General features: G+C 37.1%; 1 protein-coding gene across 16 annotated transcripts in view; it reads right to left on the bottom strand.

Annotated features, from left to right (window-relative positions):
- KANSL1L (KAT8 regulatory NSL complex subunit 1 like) overlaps positions 1 to 26876 on the bottom strand; it is a 176944-nt gene that overhangs the window by 109612 nt on the left and 40456 nt on the right. For 15 of the 16 annotated variants that reach the window (XR_011387126.2, XR_016231905.1, XR_016231906.1 and 12 more), the window contains exon 3: positions 17934 to 18075. The exons of the other annotated variant lie outside the window; for it this stretch is intronic. Coding sequence is in view for 12 of the 15 variants with exons in the window: in XM_017343073.4 (XP_017198562.4) it covers positions 17934 to 18075 (142 nt within the window). In the remaining 3 variants the exon portion in view is untranslated. The remainder of the gene's footprint in view (positions 1 to 17933; positions 18076 to 26876) is intronic. 16 annotated transcript variants of the gene reach the window in all.

The following is a 26876-nucleotide window of genomic DNA, read 5'->3' as shown; positions in this document are numbered from 1 at the left end:
GCTCAAGTGGTTGGGTTCCTGCCACCGACATGGCTGACCTGGATTGAGTTCTTGGCTTCTGACTTGTTCAGCCCTGGCCATTGTGGGCATTTGGGGGAGTTAATGAGCAAATGGGAATGCTGTGTCTCTCAAATAAAAAAAATTAAAAAAATAAACACCTCAGAAAAATTCCATTTTCTGCTCTCAGGTAGTTCCATATGGCAACAGTCACACTTAGTTCTTTGAGATATTCTCAAAAGATATTTCTTTTGCTTTTCTCTTAGTCTGCTTTATATTGCTATAACAAAATACTTGAGTTTCAGTACTTTATAAAGAAAAGAAGTTTATTTAATTTACAGTTTTGGAGGCTGAATGTCCAATCTGGTGGCCCCAACTGCTTGGCTTCTGCTGAGATAACCTTTTTTCATTGCATCACAAAACGACAGAAACAGCAAGGGGAATGGCCACATGGAGAAGAGTCCAAGCTCATGGGGTGGCCTTGCTTAATAAAAATCAGCCCAAGCAAGAACTAAGTCACTAAGTGAGACTAGCATTAATTCCTTCTGAGGTAGGGCTTTCATGGTCTACTTAACTCATCAACACTCTTTGCCACACTAGAGACCACGCTTCTAGTACATGAACCCTTCAAGAACATATTCAAACCATGTACAAACTATACCAGCTTTCTAACTCCCTATATTTACCTATACACTCCTTTTTGCCCTCCCTTTTTTCTATCTTCTTTGGGGTCTTATAAAGCTATTGAGTCAGGGTGGAGAAATTCACATTCTTATCTCTCCCCATGGCAATTTTATCTACCTCAATGTTTTGTCTAACTTTAATTTTAGTCTGATATTTGCTCTCAATCACTTTGGCCATTTACTATTCAAAGGTTTTCTCATCTCTCATTACATAAAGGCTAGGAGTCAGTTTGGCCACTTTTGAGAGACTCTGAATTCCTAGAAAGATTTTCTCTTTTATTTATGTTTCAAACAGATTTTAAAAAGACATAAGTATAAATATTACCAATAAAAAGTACAGTCAAAAAGTAAAACCTACATATAGGACAAATTCTAGACAACACACAAAGATACAATTAGCAAATTAAAAAGACAGTAAGTAATTACATATGGAATTCCTTCTGTTTCTAAAATTCTCAATAGGTTGAGAGGTACAATTTTTTAATGCCTCTTTTTAATGTCTTTTTGATATTTCCATCTCTTCAGAAAAAAGAAAAAAGATACATAATGTTTGTATAACAGAGACTTTCCTAGAATTAAAGATATAAAATCTAAGATTAAATGTATACTCTGAAAAAAATAAAATACATGTCCAAACAGAGACTTATAGAAAAATATATATAGCAGCAGTGTCTAAAAGGTCAATAAACCTCTTTATGACTATTATACTTAGGAAAATAAGCCAGTCCTCAAAGATAAATATCATATGTTTTCCCTGATTTTTGGTAACTAGTATACAGAGCACAAAAAAGTAATGTATATGAGCAAAGTAGACATTTTGAGATTTGATTATCATTTATAGCCCTTGTCTATACTCTTGAGGAAGAGTGCTTTTTCTGTCCACCACTTGCTGGATTTTTTTATTTAGTGGAGTGTAAAGCTTGTGATTACGAAGAAAATTGAAAGTATGCAAAAATGGGAAGGGAGAGGTGAGAGAGGGTGAGACTGAGAGAGGGAGAGAGAAGAGGGGGAAGAAGTATCATTATGCTCTTAAAACTGTATATATGGGCTGGCGCCGCGGCTCACTAGGCTAATCCTCCACCTAGCGGCGCCGGCACACCGGGTTCTAGTCCCGGTTGGGGCACCGGATTCTGTCCCAGTTGCCCCTCCTCCAGGCCAGCCCTCTGCTGTGGCCAGGGAGTGCAGTGGAGGATGGCCCAGGTGCTTGGGCCCTGCACCCCATGGGAGACCAGGAAAAGCACCTGGCTCCTGGCTCCTGCCATCGGATCAGCGTGGTGCGCCGGCCGCAGCGCGCCGGCCGCGGCGGCCATTGGAGGGTGAACCAACGGCAAAGGAAGACCTTTCTTTCTGTCTCTCTCTCTCTCACTGTCCACTCTGCCTGTCAAAAAAAAAAAAAAAAAAACAACTGTATATATGGGGGCCGGTGCTGTGGCGTGGCGGGTAAAGCTGTCACCTGCGGTGCCGGCATCCCATATGAGCACTGGTTCGAGTCCCAGCTGCTCCATTTCCAATCCAGCTCTCTGCTATGGCCTGGGAAAGAAGTAGAAGATGGCCCAAGTCCTTGGGCCCCTGACCATGTGGGAGACCCAGAAGAAGCTCCTGGCTCCTGGCTTCGGATTGGTGCAGCTCTGGCCATTGCACTCAACTGGGAAGTGAATGGAAGACTTCTCTCTCTCTCTCTGCACTTCTCCTTCTCTCTCTGTGTAACTCTGACTTTCAAATAAATAATAAATAATAATTAAAAAAAAAGTGGAGCGGCTGGGACTCAGACCAGTGCCCATATGGGATGCCAGCACTGCAGACAGTGGCTTGACCCACTATTCTGCAGTGCCAGCCCCTCACATAGCATTAAAAAAAAACAACCTGTATATATGAAATATATATAATTTGTTCATTTATATAAAAAGAGTAAAAAATAAAAAATACCCATAAAAAGATAAGGCAACAGGATTATACATTAAGTGTAATGAAATTCACTGAAAAGTTTTATTTAGGTGCATGAAATAATCTGAATAACATGCTGATCAAATCAATTTGACTGTAGGGAATGGATTATAAACTAATAATACTGAAAGCAAAACATCATTAAAGATATTAGCACTTCAGAGATGGTGGCATAAAGGCATTAACTGCAGAGAAAGGCACGTGACCAAATTAAAGAAAATCTATGGAGTTAGAAGCAACAACAGGCCTTGCTCACAGGTTTCATAACACAATGTTAGGAAACTGAGAAGACTCAAGAACAATTTCTCCAAGTTTTATCCTTAAACAAATGAGTAGCCAGATAATTGTGCTAGCTTGATTTGAGGAAAAGACTATGATAGAAAGCTTTCGTGGGTAAGGTTGTGGTGACTGGGCAGAAGAACTAAGTAATCTGTTTTAGATATGTCTAAATTTGAGAATCATATTAGAAATTGCTATGGATTGGATTAGGTCTCCCCCAAATTCACATGATGAAATCCTAGTCTTCCTTTCCCAATCACAGTATTGGAGACAAGGATTTAAGGAGGTAAGGTTAAATGAGGTCATCAAGGTGCAGCCCTGAAGTAGTGGAATTGGTTTCCTTACAAAAGAGAAAGAGACACTAGTGATCTCTTTGCTTACCATGTGAGGACACAACGAGAAGGTGGCTATCTGCAAGACAGAGAGAGAGTCCTTGGCAGACACCGACCCTGCCAGAATTTAGTCTTGGACTCTCCAGCCTATAGAACCATGACAAAATAAATTTGTTTTTTAAGCCAAGGGGGGAGGGCATTTTCAACCATTGTTACAACTGTTTATAGTTGGTTAAGGAAGTATTTTTTTTTTTTTTTTTTTTTTTTGACAGGCAGAGTGGACAGTGAGAGAGAGAGACAGAGAGAAAGGTCTTCCTTTTGCCGTTGGTTCACTCTCCAATGGCCGCCGCGGCCAGCGCACCGTGCTGATCCGATGGCAGGAGCCAGGTACTTATCCTGGTCTCCCATGGAATGCAGGGCCCAAGTACTTGGGCCATCCTCCACTGCACTCCCAGGCCACAGCAGAGAGCTGGCCTGGAAGAGGGGCAACCGGGACAGAATCCGGCACCCCGACCGGGACTAGAACCTGGTGTGCTGGCGCCACAAGGCGGAGAATTAGCCTAGTGAGCCACGGCGCCGGCCCTAAGGAAGTATGTTAAAAATTAGGAGGAATGACTGAAAGAAAAAATTATAATGTACAGTTTCAAACAAGTAGAAAAGAAAACGAATGAATGAAATTCTAATACACAAAAGACAGAAAAACCATATACCAAGACAAAGAGAAGAGAAATAGGGAAAATATGAAAAACAGAAATTAATTCAAATACATATTTTTTGAAAGATTTACTTATTTATGTTTGAAAGTCAGAATTCAGAAAGAGAGGGAGCGATAGAGAGATTTTCTATCAGCTAGTTCACTTCCCAGAGGGCCAAAATGGCCAGCGCTGGAACAGGTGGAAGCCAGGAGCTTTTTTCAGGTCTCCCACATGGGTGGCAGGGGCCCAGATACTTGGACAGGAACTGGCACTTATATGGGATGCTGGCATCACACTCAGCGGCTTGATCTGCTATGCCACAACTCCGGCCCCTCTAATGCATATTTTAATGTAGCTATATGTATTTTATAGACAACACCTAAAAATGATTGAAAATTTGTGTCTACCAAGCAGCATTATTTCAAAATATTAAGAAAGAAAATCAACAAATACCAGGTGAAACTGATCAATTCAAGTTAGGAGGAAACTTTAACAAATATATATACCAGAAATTGGAAGGTCAAGATGTATGAAGATAAAACAGATATAACAACAGAGCCACCAATTTATTTTAATAATATAGAGAATTCTATAGATCTATAATTGAGAATGTATCTATACAATTCAGCAAGCATTTATTAAATTTGATTAGTAGTGGGTTACAAAGAATGGAATATATGGAAGTTTACTGATTTACAGACTACAGTATACTTAAATGATAAATTTTTTAAAAAGCTTTAAAGGTTTCATGTGTTTGGAAACATTAAGATATATCATTAATTAATGGGTCAAAAGGGCAATTACAAAGCCAGTCCCAAAAGGCAAATATTCATATGTTTTCTCTGATTTGTGGTAACTAATATACAATACAGAGTACAAAGAACTGTATATGAGTGAAAGGAACAGTGGCTTTTCTACTTACTACTTGTTAAATTCTTTATTTAGTAGAGGATTAAGCTTATGATTAAAACAAATTGAAAGTATGCAAGTGCAAAAATTAAAACAAAAATAAGAAAGGAAGGAGGAAGGGGGGAGAAAAGGGAGGAAGAGAGGGAAGGCAAGAAGTATCATTATGTTCTTAAAACTGTTCATTATAAAATACAAAAAAGTGTTCTTTTTATATATATAAGGCAAGCAAATTATAAAATATTAAGAACTGTACAATGAAAGCATTAAATATGTTGTATGAATGCTGATACCTGAACCTGAACTGAAAATAGTGTTTTAAGGCCAAGAAACTAAAATAAAATAATAGTAGCAATAAAGTGAACCCAATGGAAGTGAGATAAAAAATAAAAGAGCAAAAATAATAAAATAGAAAATATAGAGATAATGGAAGATCCGTAAGACCAAAAAAAAAATCACTCCAGAGTGAAAAATTAATAAAACAGAGAAAAAATTTGAAAAACAACACAGAGGGCACTTTTGCAAACTTAAGGCAGGCATTTAGTTTAGCAGTTAAGACACAGTTAATATGCTAGTGTTTCATATTGGAGTGTGTAGGTTGAATACTGAGCTCTGGATCCTGAACCCAGCTTCTGCTAATGCAAAACTTTGGAGGCAGCAGTAATGACTCAAGCAACTGGGTTCTTGCCCCAAGAGTGGGAGACCTGCATTGAGTTTCCAGATTCCAGCTTCAGCCCAGCATTGCAAACATTTGAAGAGTAAATCAGTAGATGGAATCTCTCTAATAAATTTGAAATTTGTTTTAAAGAATGAAAATCAAACATACCATTATACAGTCAATAAAAATTTACTGTAACCCAACATATGAAAAAATGTTATATTTCAAATAGAAAGTTAATGATAAACTGCTATAATCTACAAAAATGTATTGGGCTGACTATAAACACTGAAAAGAAAAAGATTACTTCATAATGTATAAACACAGAAATAAATATCAGGAGTAAAATCTCTTAAGCAAGACATAACTCAAAAAGGAAAATATAATCCATATAATTAAAAATAAGTTAAAATTTCTCATTAAAAGTATATGTCTAGCAAAATGAAAAGACAAGATATATCACAAAGAAGATACATGCACAACTGCCCAAGATTATCCAAAATTTAGAGGTGTTTCTTAACAACTCACAGTGACATACTATACACCATCATCAACTATCTAGAAAAGGAATAAGTTAAAAAAAAAAAAAAAGCTAAGTAAATCTTAGACCAAAAACTTTAATGGCAAAATTGAAGCTCAATTCTACTACATTCAGGAAAAATTACATTAAAACAGTAATAACATAATATTTTATATCCATTATACTGGAAAAAGCAAGAGGTTAAAAAAGATAAAAATGACAGCAAAGAAGTGGAGAAAAAGGAATGTTCCTATACTGAATATGATTATTCAGTCACATGTGTGAGCATAAGAAAGCAGAAGATAGAAAGCCAAAGATTAAGCATTTCCACTTCTAGATATATACCAAGAGAAGCTCTCTATACACTCAAAAGAAACATATAAAAGATAGTCATTGGGACTGACATTGTGGTATAGCAGGTAAAGCCGCCACCTGTGACACTGGCATCCCATATGGGTGCTGGTTCCTGTCTGGGCTGCTCCACTGCAGATCCATCTCCCTGCTACTGGTCTGAGAAAAGCAGCAGAAAATGGCCCAAGCATTTGGGTCCCTGCTACCCACATGGGAGACCAGATGAAGCTCCTGGCTGCTGCCTTGGCCTTTCCAGCCCTGACAGTTGGAGCCATCTAGGGAGTGAATCAGTAGGTGGAAAATTCTTTCTCTCTCTTTCTGTAATTCTGACTTTCAAATAAATAAATAATTCTTTAACAACAACAAAAATACTTCTTGCAATATTGGCTTTACCAGCATAAAAATTAAAAATAATATAAAAGTCGGGCTGGCGCCATGGCTCAATAGGCTAATCCTCCGCCTTGCGGCGCTGGCACACCGGGTTCTAGTCCTGGTCGGGGCGCCGGATTCTGTCCCGGTTGCCCCTCTTCCAGGCCAGCTCTCTGCTGTGGCCAGGGAGTGCAGTGGAGGATGGCCCAAGTGCTTGGGCCCTGCACCCCATGGGAGACCAGGAGAAGCACCTTGCTCCTGCCATCGGATCAGTGCGGTGTGCCAGCCGCAGCGCGCCAGCCGTGGCGGCCATTGCAGGGTGAACCAACAGCAAAGGAAGACCTCTCTCTCTGTCTCTCTCTCTCTCACTGTCCACTCTGCCTGTCTATATATATATATATATATATATATGTATATATATATATAAAGTCTATCAATAGAAAATAATATTCCATGTATTCATACAATATCCATTCTATGCATGCAATATAATAGCATAAATAACGTGCACAAATGATAAAAAAATATACAGACCAAAAACAAGCAACTGGAAAAACAATTTAAAGAATATATATTATTTATATAAAGACATGAAAGGACAGGTGTTTGGCACAGCAGTTAAGCTGTCACTTGAGAAAACTGCAACTCAAATAGGACTGCCTGAGTTCTAGTCCCAGCTCCACTCCCTATTCCAGCTTCCTGCTAATGCACACCTTATGAGGCAGCAGGTGATGGCTCAAGCAGTTGGTGAAAGGCCATCACAAAACACACCAAACACCGGAGTAAAGAAAAAGTTTATTGTTGGCCAACAAGGCTGCCTCTCCATGTGCAAGAGAAACAGCAGCTTGCACTAGGAGAACAGGTCTTAGCAGAGACAAGGAACTAAGAACAGAAAATTACATTGAGGGGTGAAAGTAACATGTATGATTGGGCCATTTCTGATTTCTGGTAAACCAGGCTGCACTTAGGAAACTGAAACGTATCTCAGGGAAATCAAAACTTATTGTACAAAATGGCGACTAAGCCAGAGCCTAAGATAGCATCGGAGGCTTAAGATGGCACCTTAGAGAAGGTGGCACCAGTTTCACTAACAGTTGGGAAAAATCTGGATTGAGTTTCCAGCTCCTGGCTTTAAACTGGTCCAGATGTGGCCATTGTAGGCATAGGAGTGAACCAGCAAACAGATCTCTTATCATCTGTCTGTCTCTTTTTCTCTCTGCCTCTCAAATAAAATAAAAATAAATATGTTTTTAAAAGCATGGAAAAATAAATATTATTTGTAAATACAGATAGATACCTATGTAGTAATAGCATAAAAACATATACTAGAGTAATAAATATCATAAAATGTCTAAAACAGAATAATGGTTACACAGGGAATGAGATTAGGATCAGAAAGACTACAGAGATACTTCAATAGTACATAATTTTTATTGCAAAAAATAAATTCACACTGTTAAAAATAAAACATTTGATAAATATTATGATAGGTACATAATATTTATTTTATTATCTTTTCTAACAACTTGTCTAAAATTTTTCTTAAGGCCAAGCCAAACAAACAAAATAAAACAAAACAAACTCAAGGAGATTCAACACGATATACTCAGAATTTCCCATTAATGTTAAAGTAAATGTCAACAAAGCAGATATGTTTTTATAATCTTTAATTCTGTAAAAAAGGCAGAGTAGGAAATCTACTTTTTCCTACTGCTTCCCTGCCTAGAAAATGCCTAGCTTGGCAGAATTTGAATTAACTATTTAGGAACTCCAGAATCTTTAATGAAAATTTACAACTTCTAGTAGAATTCTTGGACAGTAAACTCCTAGTAATTTTAGTCAATTTCATCTCTTAGCGCAGCAGTTGGTACCTATCCCACATATGTAACCCCATGGTGATCAGCTATGCATATGTTACTGAAGCAAACCGCAGAATTTGGGGAAACTAGGATGGGGAAAAAGAACCCCATCCTCCAAATTTTAAAGACAAGTGTTCTGATCGCTGACTGCAGCCTCTGATCATAGAGGTACTAAGAGGTGGGCAGTCACTGCTATTGCACCTCCCACATTGTTGCAACTACTTTGGATGAAGGATTTCAGAGGTATTTAAAGGGCCAGCAACGATTTTTGTCCTTCCTTCATTTTTCTTTTTCCTATTTTGGGAGACAGACATTAAGAACTAACACAATAAAAAATAATTCTGTGTACAAGAAAAACTAGAGTGGCAAAGTATTACCATGGAGAGGCACAGGTTCAGAAAAGACCTCGGAGGATCTGGAGGTTACACGTTAGTCTGATCCTTGCCATTAAGACAGACTATACAAATAAAAAAGCAAGCAAACACACATAATAACAAAAACATCAAACTCTGTGGTGGGGGTAGAGATTCTTATTTCCAGTTACCATATTATTAGATTCAAATGTCCAGATTTTTTTTTTTTTTTTTTTTGACAGGCAGAGTGGATAGTGAGAGAGAGAGACAGAGAGAAAGGTCTTCCTTTGCCGTTGGTTCACCCTCCAATGGCCGCCGCGGCCAGCGCGCTGTGGCCGGTGCACCGCGCTGATCCAATGGCAGGAGCCAGGTACTTCTCCTGGTCTCCCATGGGGTGCAGGGCCCAAGCACCTGGGCCATCCTCCACTGCACTCCCTGGCCACAGCAGAGAGTTGGCCTGGAAGAGGGGCAACCAGGACAGAATCCGGCGCCCTGACTGGGACTAGAACCTGGTGTGCCAGTGCTGCAAGGCAGAGGATTAGCCTATTGAGCCATGGCACCGGCCAAATGTCCAGATCTTAACAACAAAATATCACTAAGTATACAATGAAACAGGGTTAGCACAAAGGAAAATAAATCAATGAAAACTGTCCCTGAAAAAAAAACAAATGCAAAATCTACTAAACATGGGATTTAAACAAATGTCTAAATGATGCTAAAAAAAAAAAAACTAAAAAAGATGTGTAAAAAGGTCAATAAAACAATATATTTACATCAGTAAAATTATTGTACAATAACCCATCAAGAAAAGTACAATAACTGAAATGGAAAATTCACTAGAGAGATTTAATGGCAGATATGAGAAATCTGAAGGTCTGAAGAAAGATCAGAGAAAATGGAGACTGACAATGGAAAAATTAAGTTGGAGGCATAGAAAGAAAAGAGACTAAAGAACTGTGAAAACTGAAAAAACCGTTTCTAAGGGACATGTGAGATACCATCAAGTGACCCAACATACACATTGTGAGAGCTCCAGAAAGAGAACAGAAAAAAAAGGGCAAAGGGAATATTTGAAGAGATGATGGTTGATAACTTTTAAAATTTCATGAAAGACAGGAAATGAAATATCCACGAAACTTAACAATTTCCAAGTAAGATGGAACCAAAGATTCCACATACATATTATAATCAAACTACTAATACACAAAAACAAAGCAGTTATCTTTAAAACAGCAAGAGATAAGGAGCTCATCACATACAAGGAATCCTCAATAATATTATTACCAGATGCTTATGGGACACTTTGGAAGCTAGAAGGCAGTGGGCCAAAATATTCAAAATGCTTTAACAAACAAAAAAAAATCCCTGTCAATCAAGAATCCTATACAGTGCCTTTCCTACTTTACCTATAATTTTGTTTTTCATGGTTTCAGTTATCTGCAGTCCACTGCAATCTGAAATTTTTAAATAGAGAATTTCAGAAAAACAATTCATGAATTTTGAATTGTATACTATTTTGAGTAGTGTTACATAATCTTGTGCTATCCTGCTCCATCCTGCCTTTGACATGAATCATCCCTTTGTCCAGAATATCCACACTGCATACAACAAATTAGTCATTTGGCAGTCATCTCAGTTATCAGATCAACTGCGGCTGTACTGTAGGACTTGTATTCAAGTAACCCTTATTTTGCCTAACAGTGGCCTCAAAGCACAAAAATAATGTCGTTGGTAATTTGAAATTGGCAAAGGAAACTGCAAGGTACTTTCTTAAATATCATTTCACATGATCACAAGAAGTGTGAGTACATACAATAAAAGCAGTAAGAAATTTTGAAAGATGGAGAGGAAGGGAAAGAGACCATATTTACATGGCTTCTATTAGATCAGAAAGTTATATTTTATAATCATTTATTGATAATTTCTCAGGGTACCCAATTTATAAATTAAGCTTTACACAGGGATGTGTGTATAGGAAAAAATATAATATATTGAAGGTTCAATATTATTTGCAGTTTCAGGGCATCTGCTGAAGGTCATGTAATATATGGTGACTACTGAACTTGGCAAGAATATCCTTCAAAAACAAGGCAGAAATTAAGACATTCTCTGATAAACAGAAGTTGAGGGAGCTGGTTACTACTCTTTTTTTAAGATTTGTTTATTTGACAGTGGAAGTTACACACAGAGAAAAGGAGAGGCAGAGAGAGAGGTCTTTCATCTGCTGGTTTCACTCCCCAGATGACCACAATGGCTGGAGCTGTGCTGGTCCAAAGCCAGGAGCAAGGAGCTTCTTCCAGGTCTGGCACGCAGGTGCAGGGGCCCAAGGACTTGGGCCATCTTCTACTGCTTTCCCAGGCCATAGAGGAGAAATGGATCAGAAGTGGAGCAGCTGGGACAGGAACCAGCACCTATATGGGATGCCAGCACTGCAGGTGGCAGCTTTACCTGCTACACCACAGCGATGGTCCCAGGGAGTTGGTTACTACTAAACCTGCACTATCAGAAATGCTCAAGGGGAGTCCTACAAGGTAAAATAAAAGGATACTAGATAGTAACTTAAAGCGATATGAAAAATAAAAAACTATGAAGGTAAAAACATAGGTAATTATAAAAGCTAATAAAATAATGGTTTATAATGCAACTTTTAGTTTTCTATAGTAATTAAGACATAAACACATTTAAAAAAAATCATTATCAGGGCCAGCGCTGTGGTGCAGCAATGGCCTGCAGCACTGGCATTCCATATCGGCACCAGTTCGAATCTTGGCTGCTCCACTTCCGATCCAGCTTCTTGCCAACGTGCCTGGGAATGCAGCAGAGGATGGCCCAAATTTTTCGGTTCCTGCACCCATGTGGGAAACCTGGAAACCTGACTCGGCTTTGGATTGGCTCAACTCTGGTCACTGCAGCCATTTGGGGAGTGAACCAGCAGATGGGACACCTCTCTCTCAGTGGACAGAACACTTCTCTTTCTTTTTCTCTCTCTCTCTCTCTCACTCTCTCTCTTTCTCTCTCTCTCTCTCCCTCACTCTCCCTCTCTCTGTAACTCTTTCAAATAAATAAAATGAATCTTTTCAAAATTTTTAAAAAATTAAAAGTATTATAACTTTGCTTTGTAACCCCATGTTTTGTTTTCTATATAATTTAAAAGACATAATGTCAGAAGACATTGTGTTTGGGGGGGCACAAAAGATATAAGGTTATAATTTTGTGACAGTAATAACAAAGAGCAATGAAGACAAAGTTGTATGGGAACAGATGTTTTCTATGTTTTTAAAGTTAAACTGATGGCCGGCACCGCGACTCAATAGGCTAATCCTCCACCTAGCGGCGCCGGCACACCGGGTTCTAGTCCCGGTCGGGGTGCCGGATTCTTTCCCGGTTGCCCCTCTTCCAGGCCAGCTCTCTGCTGTGGCCCGGGAAGGCAGTGGAGGATGGCCCAAGTGCTTGGGCCCTGCACCCCATGGGAGACCAGGAGAAGCACCTGGCTCCTGCCTTCGGATCAGCGCGGTGCGCCGGCCGCAGCGTGCCAGCTGTGGCGGCCATTGGAGGGTGAACCAACGGCAAAAAGGAAGACCTTTCTCTCTGTCTCTCTCTCTCTCTCTCTCTCACTATCCACACTGCCTGTCAAAAAAAATAAAATAAAAAAAAAAGTTAAACTGATATAAATTCAAATTAAATGTGATGACCTTATAATATAAAATATAATCACCACAAAGAAAATAACTACAGAATATATATAACAGCAAAAGAGAATTAAATATCAATATTTTATTTCTAAAAAAACTAACACAGAAATTTATGAAATGAGTAACAAAAGATTATAGGACATATAGAAGACAAGTAGCAAAATGACAACAAAAAAACCCAAATTTATCAGGTTTACTTTGAATGTAAATGAATTATACTCTCAAATCAAAAAACAGATATTAGAAGAACAGATAAAAACATGATCCAAAAAAAAAAAACACCACAAAACAAAAACAAAAACAAAACCACATGATCCAACTCTATACAGTCTACAAGAGATTACTTTAAATCCAAGGACACAAGAGGGCCAGTGTCGTGGTTGCAGCAGGTTAAGCCAGCGCCTGTGATGCTGGCATCCCTATAAATACTGATTGGAGCTCTGGCTGCTCCACTTCTGATCTAGCTCCCTGTTTATGTGCCTGGAAATGCAGTATAAGATGGAACAAGTACTTGGGTCCCTGCCACCCACGTGGGAGATCTGGATGGAGTTCTAGACTTCTCTCTTTGGCCTTGTTCAGCTCCAGCAACTGTGGCCACATGGGAAAAAATCAGTCATTGGAAGATTCTCTCTCTCTCTCTCTCTTTCTCTCTCTCTCTCTGTGTGTGTGTGTCCCTCTCTCCACAACTCTGCCTTTCCAATAAATAAAAATAAATATTTAACAAAAAATCCAATGACACAAATACACCGAAAATCAAGGACGGAAAAAGATGCCCTGAGCAAATAGTAACAAAAAGAGAGTGGTTATAGCTATAACTACCAGAGAAAAGAGACTTATAGTCAAAGAGACAAAGGAGGGCAATATTTATTAATGAAGGTTTAATACAGCAAGAAAATATAAGCTATAAATATTCGCACAGCTAATAACAGACCAACAAAACATACTCTTGTAAAGCAAAAGCTGATAAAATTGAAGGGAGAAATCAAAGTTCGACAATGATAGTTGGAGACTTCTATTACTACATTTAATAATGGATAGAAGTTAGAAAATAGGGATTTCACACAATAAATCAACTAGACTTAACATGTAGAGAACACTCTTTCTCAACAACATACATATTACTCCCCAAGTGTACATGAAACATGCTCTAGGATAGAACATATATCGAGCCATAAATTAAATCTCAATAGATACAAAAAAATCATAAAAGTATCTTCTGCAACCACAACAGAATGAAGTCAGAAATCAAAAACAGGAAAATTCTCACATTAGTAAAAATTAACAAAAAAAATAAAGAATAAATCCAAGTGAAATTAGAAGACACTTAGATGTGAATGAAAATGAAAATACAGAGGGTCTGCATTGTGGCCTAGCAGACAATATGGGATAGGTCCCAGCTGCTCCACTGCCCATTTAGCTACCTGCTAATGCACCTGGGAAAGCAATGGAAGATGGTCCAAGTCCTCAGGCCCCTGCACCCACATGGGAGACCCAGAAGCTCCTGGCTCCTGGCTTTAACCTGGTCCCAACCAGGCGGTTGCAGCCATTTGGGAGTGAACCAATGGATGAAAGACTTCTCTCTCTCTGTCTCTCCCTCTCTTTCTCTGTAACTCTGCCTTTCAAATAAATAAAATAAATCTTTTTTTTTGAAAAAAGGAAAATCAGAACACACATATCAAATTACAAGATGCAATAAAGTTAATGCTAAAGGGTGGAATTTACAGCTATAAACATTTTTAAAAAAAACAAAAATATTTCAAATCAACAAACTAGATTTAAAAATTAAAGAACTAGAAAAGGCAAAATAGTCGAAACCAAAAGCTAACTTAAGGAAGATTAATAAAGATTAGAGCAGAGACAAATTAGACAAGGATATAAAAATAACACAGAAAATCATTCAAACCAAAAGTTGCTTCTCTAAAAAAATCAACAAAATAAATAAACCTGTAGTTAGATGGACTAAGAAAACAGAAAAGAAATAGGCTGCTAAAATCAAAAATGAAAATGAAGATATTGCCACTAATTCTAAAGAAATAAAAAGGATTATAAGAGAGAACTATAAATAGTAGGATACCAACAAATTAGATAATCTAGATGAAATTTACAAATTTCTAGAAACACAAAATCTACCAAAAGTAAATCACATAGAAATGCAACATATAGACAGACTTATAACTAGTACTAGGACTGAACTAGTAATGAAAAACATCCTGACAAAGAAAAGCCCTGGACCTGATGGATTCACTATTGAATACTACCAAACATTTAAAGAACAGATACAAATCCTTGTCAAACTTCTCAAATTGAAAAGGAAGGAACACTTAACTCATTCAACGGCATTAGTATTAACCCTGATGCCAAAGCCAGGCAAAGACATTATATAAAGAGAAACTTATGGAAACAATATATATTATTAACAGTGATGCAAAAATCTTCAACCAAAAACTATTAGCCAAATTTAGGAGTATCCTGAAAGGATTATAAACCACAACCAAGTAGACTTACTCTGAGGATGCAAGGATGGTTCAACATACAAAACTGCTCAGTGTAATACAGTACATTAACAAAGAGAAAAAAACACATGATTATCTCAACTGATACAGAAAATGCATACATGAAAATAGCTGCATTTCTGTAAATTATCAAGGAGCAAAAAATATGTAAAGGAAATTATAAAACCAATTCCATTTACAATGGCATAAAAAAATACTTAACCAAGGAGATGAGAGATGTGTAGTGAAAACTACAAAGCAATGCTGAAAGAAATTAAAGATACAAATAAATTTAAACATATCCCAGATTCATGTACTAAAAGACTTAGTAATGTTCAGATGTCAATAATACCCAAAGTGACCTACAGAGTCAATGCAATCCCTATCAAAACCCCAGTGATTTTTTTAAAGAATGTTTTTTAAAAATCTTAAAATTCATATAGAATTTGAAGGGATGCCAAAGCACCAACACAATCTTGAAAAGGAAGAGCAAAGCAGTAACAAACATACTTTCAGATTTTAGAAACTACCATAAAGCTACAGTAATCAAAATAGTGTAAGACTGGAATTAAGACCAAGGGAATAGAATAGAGAACAAAGAAATAAAACCTTGACTATACAGTCATATGATTTTTGACAAAGGTCCCAAGACCATCAGATGGAAGAAAGGATAGTCTTTTCAACCAGTGTTCACAGAAAACTGAGTATCCATTTTGAAAGAATGAAGTTAGACCCTTATCTAATACAATATATAAAAAATATTTACCTCCATTTAAAACTTAATACTATAAAATTCTATGAAAATACAGGGCAAAAATTTCATGACATTGGATTGTCAATGCTTTCTTCACAATGACACCAAATGCCCAGGTGACAAAAGAAGAGTTAAACTGGATTTCATTTTTTTTTTTTTTTAATTTGAAGATCAAGGGGCCAGCACTGTGGCGTAGCGGATAAAGCTGCCATCTGCATTGCCAGCATCCCATATGGGTGCAGGTTCGCATCCTGGCAGCTCCACTTCTGATCCAGCTCTCGGCTATGGTTTGGGAGAGCAGTAGAGGATGGCCCAAGTCCTTGGGTCCCTCCACCAGCGTTGGAAAACTTGGAGGATGTTCCTGGCTTCAGATTGGCACAGCTCCTGCTGTTGCGCTCACTTGGGGAGTGAACCAGCGGATCGAAGACCTCTCTCTCTCTCTCTCTCTGCCTCTCCTCTCTCTGTGTAACTTTGACTTTCAAATAAATAAGTAAATCTTTAAAAAAATTGAAGATCAAAAAAGAATATCAACAGAATAAAAAGGCTACCCAAGAAATGGGGGAAAATATTTGCAAATCATTTATTTGATAAGTGATTAATGTCTTGAATATATAAATAACTATGAAAACTCAACAACAGAAAATCATCTGAATTTAAAAATGGGCAGAAGACTTGAATATTTCTCCGTAGCTGACATATAAATGGTAAATAAGTACATGAAAAAATGCTCACTATGATTAATCACTAGGGAAATGCCAATCAAAACTATAATGAATGTGGAGATGGTAAAAATATTGTACAATGTTGGTAGCATGCAAACCAGTATATCTACTTAGAAAAATAGTATGGTTGCTCTACAAAATTTTTTTAAACAGGATTACCACATAATCCAGCAATTCCATTTCTGTGTATATTCTCAAAGAACTGAATATTATGTTTCTAAGATACATATTTTTTTCTTTATTTAAAATATTTATTCATTTATTCAAAAGGCAGAGTTATAGAGAGGCAGAGAGAGAAAGAGGGGGAAAGGGAGAGAGATACAGAAAGACAGAGAGAGAGAGAGAGAGAGAGAAAGTCTTCCATTGCTGGCTCACTCCCCAGATGGCCACAACAGCTGAAGCTGGGCCCATCCGAAGCCAGGAGTCAGGAGCTTCTTTTGGGTCTCCTATGTGGGTATAGGACCCCAAGCACTTGGGCCATCTTCCACTGCCTTCTCAGGCCATAACAGAGAGCTGGATTGGAAGTGGAGCAGCTGGGACTCAAACTGGTGCCCATATGGGATGCTGGTACTGCAGGTGGTGGTTTTACCCGCTATGCCACAGCACTGGCCCCAATATATTTTTTTATATCCATATTCATAGCATTGTCACAAAAGTTGATATGTTGAAGTAACCCAAATGTCCATCACTGGATGAATGGATAGCAAAATGTGGAGTGTACCTACACTAGAATACTATTCTACCTTAAGATGTTTTCAAAATTCTAATAAATGCAAAAATATGTACAAAACTTGAGGATATTATGCTAAGTGAAATAAGCCAGTCACAAAAGGACAAATACACTTATGGCTCCACTTACATGAGGAACTTAAAATAATAATAATCATGGAGACAAACATAGTTGCCAAGGGTTGGAGAGAGAAGGAAATGGATAATTATTGTTTAAGAGGTGCAGAGTTTTATGTTACAAGATGAAAAGTCATAGAGATGTATAGTGATGGATGCATAACACTATAAATGTATTTAAACCAAACTGTGATAAATTTTATGTTATTTGTATTTTACCATAATAAAAAATTTGGAAGAAATAGATATAATTTATACTAACTGGAATCGACTGAGAAGTTTTGAATTTCTCAGAAAGTATGATAAAATTATTTTGGTAAATACAAAGACAGCATAAAGATAGCTTCAATATGTGAATATATCAAATATCTTAACATAAACTTGCTATATTTTTTAAAAAATTGCAACAATTACTTTGATGAAAGACAAGAAAGTATACAAACAATAACAATTTTTAACAAAAGTAGAACACAGAAAATACCTTGGAAGCACGAATATGCCTGTGAATGTCGGTTAGTTGTTGGATTTTGTATTCTAGCTCTGAAATCTGGGCTTGAAGCCAAGTCCATCGGCTGCCAACTCTTGCTCTGTCTACAAGCCACTTCCATTCAGTACTACAGTTACTGTGAAGAAGACAAACACTGTCAGTCTAAGCACAAAAGCAATCAAGTTTTCAAAGAGACTGCTTAATAACTTCCTTGACACCTTTCATAAAATACAAATGAAAATAAAAACATCTAGTTACATAAAATAATCGCAGAGTGATTTCTTTTTTTTTTTTTTTTTTAACTTTTATTTAATGAATATACGTTTCCAAAGTACGAATAATGGATTACTATGGCTTCCCCCCCATACCGTCCCTCCCACCCACAACCCTCCCCTTTCCCACTCCCTCTCCCCTTCCATTCACATCAAGATTCATTTTCGATTATCTTAATATACAGAAGATCAGCTTAGTATACATTAAGTAAGGATTTCAACAGTTTGCTCCCACACAGAAACATAAAGTGAAAAATAATAGATGATTTTTTTTAATGATGATGAAATCAGATCAGACCTATTGTCATGTTTAATCCCAGTGAGAGTCAAGTTGGGAGTTGATAGTTTCTATTCTTTTCTTTTTTTTTTTTTTTTTTTTTTTTTTTACAGAGGATCAGTTTAGTATGCATTAAGTAAAGATTTCAACAGTTTGCACCCCCATAGAAACACAAAGTGAAATATATTATTTGAGTACTCGTTATAGCATTAAATCTCAATGCACAGCACATTAATGACAGAGATCCTACATGAGGAGTAAGTGCACAGTGACTCCTGTTGTTGACTTTACCAATTGACACTCCTGTCTATCAATTGGTAAAGTCAACAGCAGAGTGATTTCATATACAAAGAAAAAGGTTTCGTTTCCTTACCTTTCTAACCAATAAATGTCTGTTTTTGTTCACAATTATATATCCAATTAATAGTATATTCCCTCTGCTACTTAATACTTTATTAATGCTGAAGGATTGAACTAGGGAGAGACCAATAAAGAAACACAAATGACACTATAACACCATGCAAAAACTATTGCATGAGGCTTTTTTATATGTAAGTAGATGCCAAGTATTGCATTTGCCATTTGAACTATATCTAAATCCATAATACACTTACTGTACTCAATTTTTTTATTAAACATTTAATTATATATTTTATTTATACAACATACATTATTTATTTCTTCTTTGGTTGTCCATGAACTTTTTGAACTCTCTTTACTTTTTTTTTTTTTTTTTTTTTTTGACAGGTAGAGTGGACAGTGAGAGAGAGAGACAGACAGAGAGAAAGGTCTTCCTTTACCATTGGTTCACCCTCCAATGGCCGCCGTGGCCGGCGCACCATGTTGATCCGATGGCAGGAGCCAGGTATTTATCCTGGTCTCCCATGGGGTGCAGGGCCCAAGCACTTGGGCCATCCTCCACTGCACTCCCTGGCCACAGCAGAGAGCTGGCCTGGAAGAGGGGCAACCGGGACAGAATCCGGCGCCCCGACTGGGACTAGAACCAGGTGTGCCAGCGCTACAAGGCGGAGGATTAGCCTAGTGAGCCGCGGCACCGGCCCTATACTCAATTTTAATATATGTAATTTTTATTTAGTAAAACAGGCATCACTATTAGCTAATTAAAGACTTAAATCAAATTAAAGAAATTGTCAAAACATATTCTCTGCTGCATTTCAAATAAGCATGCCAAGCATATAGATCTTGAAAGACTTATTACGACATAAATCTTGTCATGCCCAGGATTCACAACTCAGAGATCACAAAGTATTTGATTAAGCCTTTCTTTTATATATTGGAAAATAAGGATTGAAACCTAGAGCTTCTTCTGGTTCCTCTATCTTTTGGTAGGACCATCATTCTGATCCATAGTTTGTGGGATCACAAATCATTTACTTTATGAAGTTTCTAAACCACTTCAATAGACAACTATTTTGAATTGATTGTGTGTGTGTATGTGTGATAATCAGGAAATGCAGATTACTACAGGAAAATAGGACAGAAATTGAAGATATAAATGGAGAGCAAAAACTACTTAATGAAAAACATGAACTTTATTTTAAAATGCGTCAAAATGTATTTATTGTGAAAATTCACAGAATATACAACACTAATTGTAAACCCTAAGGTAAATTATGGACTATGAATTATTATGATGTTTCAGTATAGGTAACTTGTTACAAAAAAAACCACGCTGGTGTGGGATATTGATAGTAGGGGAGGTTGTACATCCAGGGTATACTGGAACATCCTATACTTTTCACTCAGTTTTCTGTGAACCTAAAAGTACTCCAAAAGCTAAACTTTATCAATTAAAAATACATTTAACTATAATGGAATGTCTTCTATATAAACTCTAGCCAGAGAAAACATAATTTTAAGATTGTTTGTTATCAAAGAAACAGAAAACAATTATGAAAACTTTACTATATAGAATGTATTCATTTTAACAGGATTTTATATCAGTATTTCCAAAAGACTACTTTTATTTTTAGTGTGTTTAAATTTTTATTTATTTGAGAGGAAGGGGGAGAGGGGAAGACGAGAGAGAGAGAGAGAGAGAGAGAGAGAGAGAGAGAGAGAGAGAGATGGAGCCAGAGAAAAACACAGAGAGGAAGCATTATTAACCACTGGTTCGCTCCCCAAATGCCAGCAACAGGTAACTTGTATTGGGCTGAAGTTGGGAGGTGGCAACGTAACCCAGGTCTCCTACATGGATGGCTGGAATCCCACTATGTGAGCCATCACTGCTGCTTCTAAGGGTCTGCACTGTCTGGAAGGTGGAGTAAGGGGTTGGAGCCTGGCATCTAACTGAGGCACGCCAAAGTGGGGGATGCAGGCATCTTAACTGCTAGGCTAAATGCCTGTCCCCCAAAGGCTATTTTTTAAAATACTGAAATTGCATGTAATGTGATTGAAGATACCATATAAATTGATACTTCTGCTGATGTTATTAATCATTTGGTTTAATTATTGTGACGTTGTACATTTGATACCAAAAAATCACGTTTTCATTAATACAGATAAAATAGAGAATGTCTATTCAAAATGTACTATCTGTAGATAACAGTAACCTAAATAACAATCATGAAATTGGAGAGGCAGGAAAGGGCCATACTAAGTAGTACTTTTCACAGGTGAGAGTGAAATGTTTGGATTTTAGCATAAAAATGCAAACTACTGGCTAGGCAGTAACAAAAATGTTTTTTCAGGCACTCTGGCTACTAGGTAGGAAAAATATTCCAGTGGGATATGAGAGGAAATAAGCAAACCAACAAAAATGTAACTAAAATAATTTGGACATGGAACAGTACAGGAAATAGTGGTCTTCAAATATTACATGTGCTGCTCTACGTTTCCTAGCTTTTCTTGCACTTGGGTTGGAGGCATGTGACTAGTTCAGACTAATGGGCTGTGAGAAAAAATGACATTGTCATTTCCAGAGGATCCTCAAAACTACTAGTGTGGGAAGTATAAGAGGAGGATCACACCCCAAACTGCAATGGTCGTTAAGTCAGAGTAGACCTCCACTGTGTTAAATAACTAAGATAAGGAAACTAGTCTGTGACTCTAACAGCCTATTCTGACTAAAACAATGATGATAAAAATGGCTTAGACCAGGGAGAGGGGTGATTCTAACAAAAAGATATGTAGGGAAGAAGATGGATTCAAGTTCTAGTTTAAAGGTGCCAGAACTTGTAGAAGTGTGGTATAGAAGTAAGCATAGAGAAATCAAAGATCATCTTATACATTCTTTCAACAAGTTTTTGCTCCAGCTGGGAAATTTCCCTATAACATGTAATTTTGCTTGGTTATCAAATTGATGATCACCTAATAGTGAAATACAACAGAGAAAAAAAAAGGAAAATGTTCATGCAGCTCATATTACTGCACTTTTTTAAAAAAGGTTTATTTATTTATTTGAAAGGCAGAGTTACAGAGAACGAGACAGGCAGAGGCAGAGAGAAAAGGCTTCCATCCACTTGTTCACTCCCCAAACAGCCGCAATGGACAGGACTGGGTCAGATCAAAGCCAGGAGGAAGGAGCTTCATTCGGGTGCAGGGGCCCAAGCACTTGGGCCATCCTTCGCTGCTTTCCCAGTCACATTAGCAGTAAGCTGTATGTGAAGTGGAGCAGCTGGGTCTCAAACCAATGCCCATATTGTAACCCACGATGCCACAGCACCAGCCCCATTACTTCACTTATAGATATTCTGATACTGAAATGAGGATTATAAATATGTTTATGTCGACTCATTAACTAATTACACTAACATAAACAACAGTATTAAATTTAAGTAAACTGAATCATGCTGGGGACTTTGTGATGTATATAATGAATTTTCTGCAAGGGATTACTTACATATTTTAATAGAAGGGAATTAAAATGTTGGCGATGATTAAAAATGATAAACAATCATCCCTACCAAAAAGGTTTCCATGCTTGAAAACATCTTTTTTTCAGAAATAATTAAGGTTGTAAACATGCTAGATATGCATATGGCTAATTTGCTCAAAGGAGATTAATACCTCTTGTATCTCAAAGTTAAAACATGTTTTATGTAAACAATTTATATAGTCAATGATGTAATGACTACATAATTTATAGCGTAGCCAATCAGAACACAGCTGATGCAACAATGAACCCATAGGATTGTGAGTCGTATCCAGAATGTCAAGACTTGCCAATTAGCATATGAACCTGGTCTGCCACACCACTAAGAACACTGACTCCCTGCAAGTTTGTGCAGTGTGCTGAATGGACCACAGAGCAGCGCATGTTGACTGTAAGGTGGGGTTCCTACCTCTAGGAAAGATCAAGTCATTTTGAGTGGGGTAAGAGAAATCAGTCAATCCCTCAAAGAGATAGCAGCATATGCCTTCAATCCACATCCTTGTTTCCATGCAGTCACCACTTACTTTGCTGAAGGAAGTAAGTATAAACTGCTTAAACTTAGTGATTTCATATGTAGTTCTTTTGGTACTACTTGTTGGCATCACAGACCTACATCTTTGTTTCAACCTTAAAGTGTGGCTCTTCAGGATAAGACAGAACTTTCAAATTATATCTTGTATTTCCAAGACTGAACAAGAGACAAGTATACATTAATTTTGCCTTTAACAAAGATTTTGTTAGCTTGCTAATAGAATTATAACTGAAATCCAAAATAGAAGATCTAGTTGTGAAAAATGACAACTTCAAAATAATATTAGTAATACTACTACTACTAATAATAGTTTGTTTTGGGGGAAAAATTAGAGCAACCATCTCCACTGATGTTTCCTCACCTAGAAGAGCTTACCCTTTCTTAAATTTGGTTTCTTTAGACCAGGAGTTGGCAAACTATTTCTCTAAAGAGGCAAATGTAACTGTTTTAGGCACTGCAGACCACACGCTCTGGAACAACTACTTGGTTCTGCCACTGTAACATGAAAGCAGCCATAGATGACACATACATGAGCAGACATGACTGTATTCCAATAATCATTTACATAGACAAAAATTACAAAATATTTTGTGGGCCAGATTTGATCTACTGGGCCATAGTGTTCAACCTGTGATGTACAGCATCATTTCACAAGCATCTCATGCTTTATAAGAGTTTACAGCATCCTTTGATAAAAAAATGCCTATTCAAATATTTCACCCACATTTAACTGGGTTATCGTATTATTTTTGATAGTTCTATATATGACTATATATATTAGAACCACTTTGATTCTATATCTTGCCTATCATGTTTGTAATGGTGTCTTTTTAGAAAAAATGATTCAAATTTTGATGAAGCTCAATTATCAAATTTTCCTTTTATGGTTAGTACTTTTTATATATTAAGAAGTCTTTCTGAGGCCGGTGCCGTGGCTCACTTGGCTAATCCTCTGCCTGTGGTGCCGGCACCCTGGGTTCTAGTCCCGGTTGGGGCGCCGGGTACTAGTCCCAGTTGCTCCTTTTCCAGTCCAGCTCTCTGCTGTGGCCCAGGAGGGCAGAGGAGGATGGCCCAAGTGCTTGGGCCTTGTACCCAAGTGGGAGACCGGGAGGAAGTACCCAGCTCCTGGCTTCTGATCGGCGCAGCACCGGCTGTAGAGGCTATTAGGGGAATGAACTAACGTAACGAAGACCTTTCTCTCTGTCTCTCTCTCTCACTGTCTATAACTCTCTCTGTGTCTCTCTCTCACTAACTCTGCCTGGCAAAAAAAAAAAAAAAAAGTCTTTTTGAATAAAGTCATATATATGTGTGTGTGTGTGTGTGTGTGTGTGTATGTGTGTGTGAATAATAGCACTTTCAATAGCATTGTATCAAATCTATGATCTATTGGTGGACAGTTGATATTTTAACAACACTGATTCTTCCAGTCAGTATATATGGTATTAATTTCTCTCAGCTATGTTTTGTACACTTTGAAAAAATTACCTCTATGTATTTCATATTTATGGATATTAGCATATATTATATCCATAAAATATTTAGATGCCAGTATATAGAAATACAATTGATTTTTATACTTCAATGTCATATACTGTGATTCTGCTAAATTCACCTGAGTTTTAGTATTTTTCTTGTACAATCTTTAGGATTTACTATTTATATTATTAGGTTAGCTTCAAATTTAATTTTTTATTTACTGCACTGGTTGGTGATTCCAGTATGTTACAGTCATAGACATCCTGGGGCTGGCATTGTGGTGTAGCAGGTAAAATTGCTGCCTGCAGTGCCAGCATCCCATATGGGTACCGGTTCGAGTCCCGGCTGCTCTACTTCCAATCCAGCTCTGTACTATAGCCTGGGAAAGCAGTGGAGGATGTCCTGAGTTCTTGGGCCCCTGCACCTACATGGGAGACCCCGAGGAAGCTCCTGGCTCCCTGACTTTGGATTGGCCCAGTTCTGGCTATTACGGTCATTTGGGGAGTGAACCAGTGGATGCAGGATCTTTCTCTCTCTTTGCCTTGCCTCTGCCTCTGCCTCTGCTTCTCTGTAGCTCTGCCTTTCAAGTAAAATAAACAAATCTTCAAAAAAAATTTAGTAGACATCCTTATCTTCTCTCTAATTTTACCGAGAAAGCTTTTAGTCTCCTATCATTAAATATAATGTTAGCTGTAGATTTTTTGGTAAATGTCCTTTATTAGATTAACGTTTCCATCTATTCTTGGTTTGTTAGTTTTACTGTGAGTGGGTCTGAATTTTGTCAAAAATCTTTTTATATCTATAAAAATTACTACCTATTGTTTTCCCTTTTTTGACTGATTTTTTTAAAAATATTAAAACAATCCTGTCCCTGGTATAAGCATGTTGGTCTTTGTGTCTGTTTTGTATTGTAGCAAAATACCTGAGAGTGTGTAACTTTATAAGAGGTTTACTTTGGCTCATGGTTCTAGATGTCCAAGGCTGAGGTGCCACATCTGGATAATTTATTTGAAATAACTGAGTCTATTTAACCTAAATAGGTAAATGTATTGGAATGCAGTTGCTCATGGTATTCTAATTATTAATTCCTATGACCTCTATAGTGATGATTTCTGTTGCTGGGGATATTTGCTGGACAATAGAGCCAAAGGTTTCTAATTAGCTAATATTTTCAAGTAACAAAATTTTGGTCTTACTGATTTTCTCCATTGCTTTTATGTTTTATGTTTCATCAATTTCTACTCTTTTCTCCTTTAAGATGTTCTGGGTCTAATTTGCTACTGATATAACTTCCTAAGTGGGAGAATTAGATCATAAACTTTACACTGTTCAAATATAAACAATCATAGCCAAAAATTTTCATATTAGCACCTGCTTCTAGTTGCTGGATCCTCCAAATTTTTATGTGCTTAAATGTCATTTAGTTCAAAACATTTTATATGTTTTGATTTCTTCTTGATCCATGAGTGATTTGGAAAGGTGTGGTTTAATTTCTACATATTTCAGATCCACAAATTTACATTTCTTCTTTCTTTTGTTTTCACCCACTATGATATTCTATCAGTCTGAAGATGATAATTTAAAATTTCTTTAGTGTATGTATACTGACAACTTTCTCAGCTTTTGCTTACCTTGAAATGTCACTTTGTCTTTGTTGTCTAACATATCATTTCACTGGTTACAGAATTCTAGGTAGACTGTTTTTTTTTTCGCTCTCAGTATTTACTGTGTCACCCCATCTGGCCCACACACCTTCTGATGAGAAGTCACTGGTAATTTTCATTTATTGATTGCTTCTCAACATCTAGTCTGTTACGCTAGAAGAGTTTTCATTTCAGCTACTGTATTTCTTACCTCTGAATATTCAATGGCTCACTGTTGTTCCTTTAACATCTCTCATTCTCGTGTTTTCCTCTTAAGTCCTTGGGTATGTTTATAATAGTTACTATTAACTCTTTGATAATGTCATGTCTGACTTTTCCAAATCTGTTTCTATTATATTTCTCCTATTTATTCATATGTCTAGTAATTATACACATATAAATATACATGAATATACATAAATGCATATGCACATAAATCTAGCAGCTGGTTTTATATAATACAAATATTAATACAGTATGTGCACATATAATAAACACTATGACTATTTGGTTGTTGAATGTGCAGATTTTGTAGTCTTCCTTTAAGGAGTGTTAAATTTTGTTTTGTTAGATTATTAAATACTTCTTGTTCAATTTCATCAATTTCATCTTGCTTTTAAGCTTTGTTAGAGCAACTATAGTGTAGCCACTGCACAGCAGTCATTAAATTGAAGGGGAGTTGGCTGGTATGAAGGAAATAACTATAACTAGTTGGTGAACAAGTCTATAGACTTAACAACTATGACCAAATGAGATCTTTGGCTGTTATAATTTCACATATAAGTGACTGGAGGAAAACAGAATAGAAACCTATACTTTTGAAGTAACTCTATTTAAAAACA

The sequence above is a fragment of the Oryctolagus cuniculus genome, chromosome 3, assembly GCF_051225735.1.
Source record: "Oryctolagus cuniculus isolate XC-2025 breed Fujian yellow rabbit chromosome 3, ASM5122573v1, whole genome shotgun sequence".
Classification (NCBI taxonomy): Eukaryota; Metazoa; Chordata; class Mammalia; order Lagomorpha; family Leporidae; genus Oryctolagus; species Oryctolagus cuniculus.
This window is presented reverse-complemented; position numbering and strand designations above follow the sequence as displayed.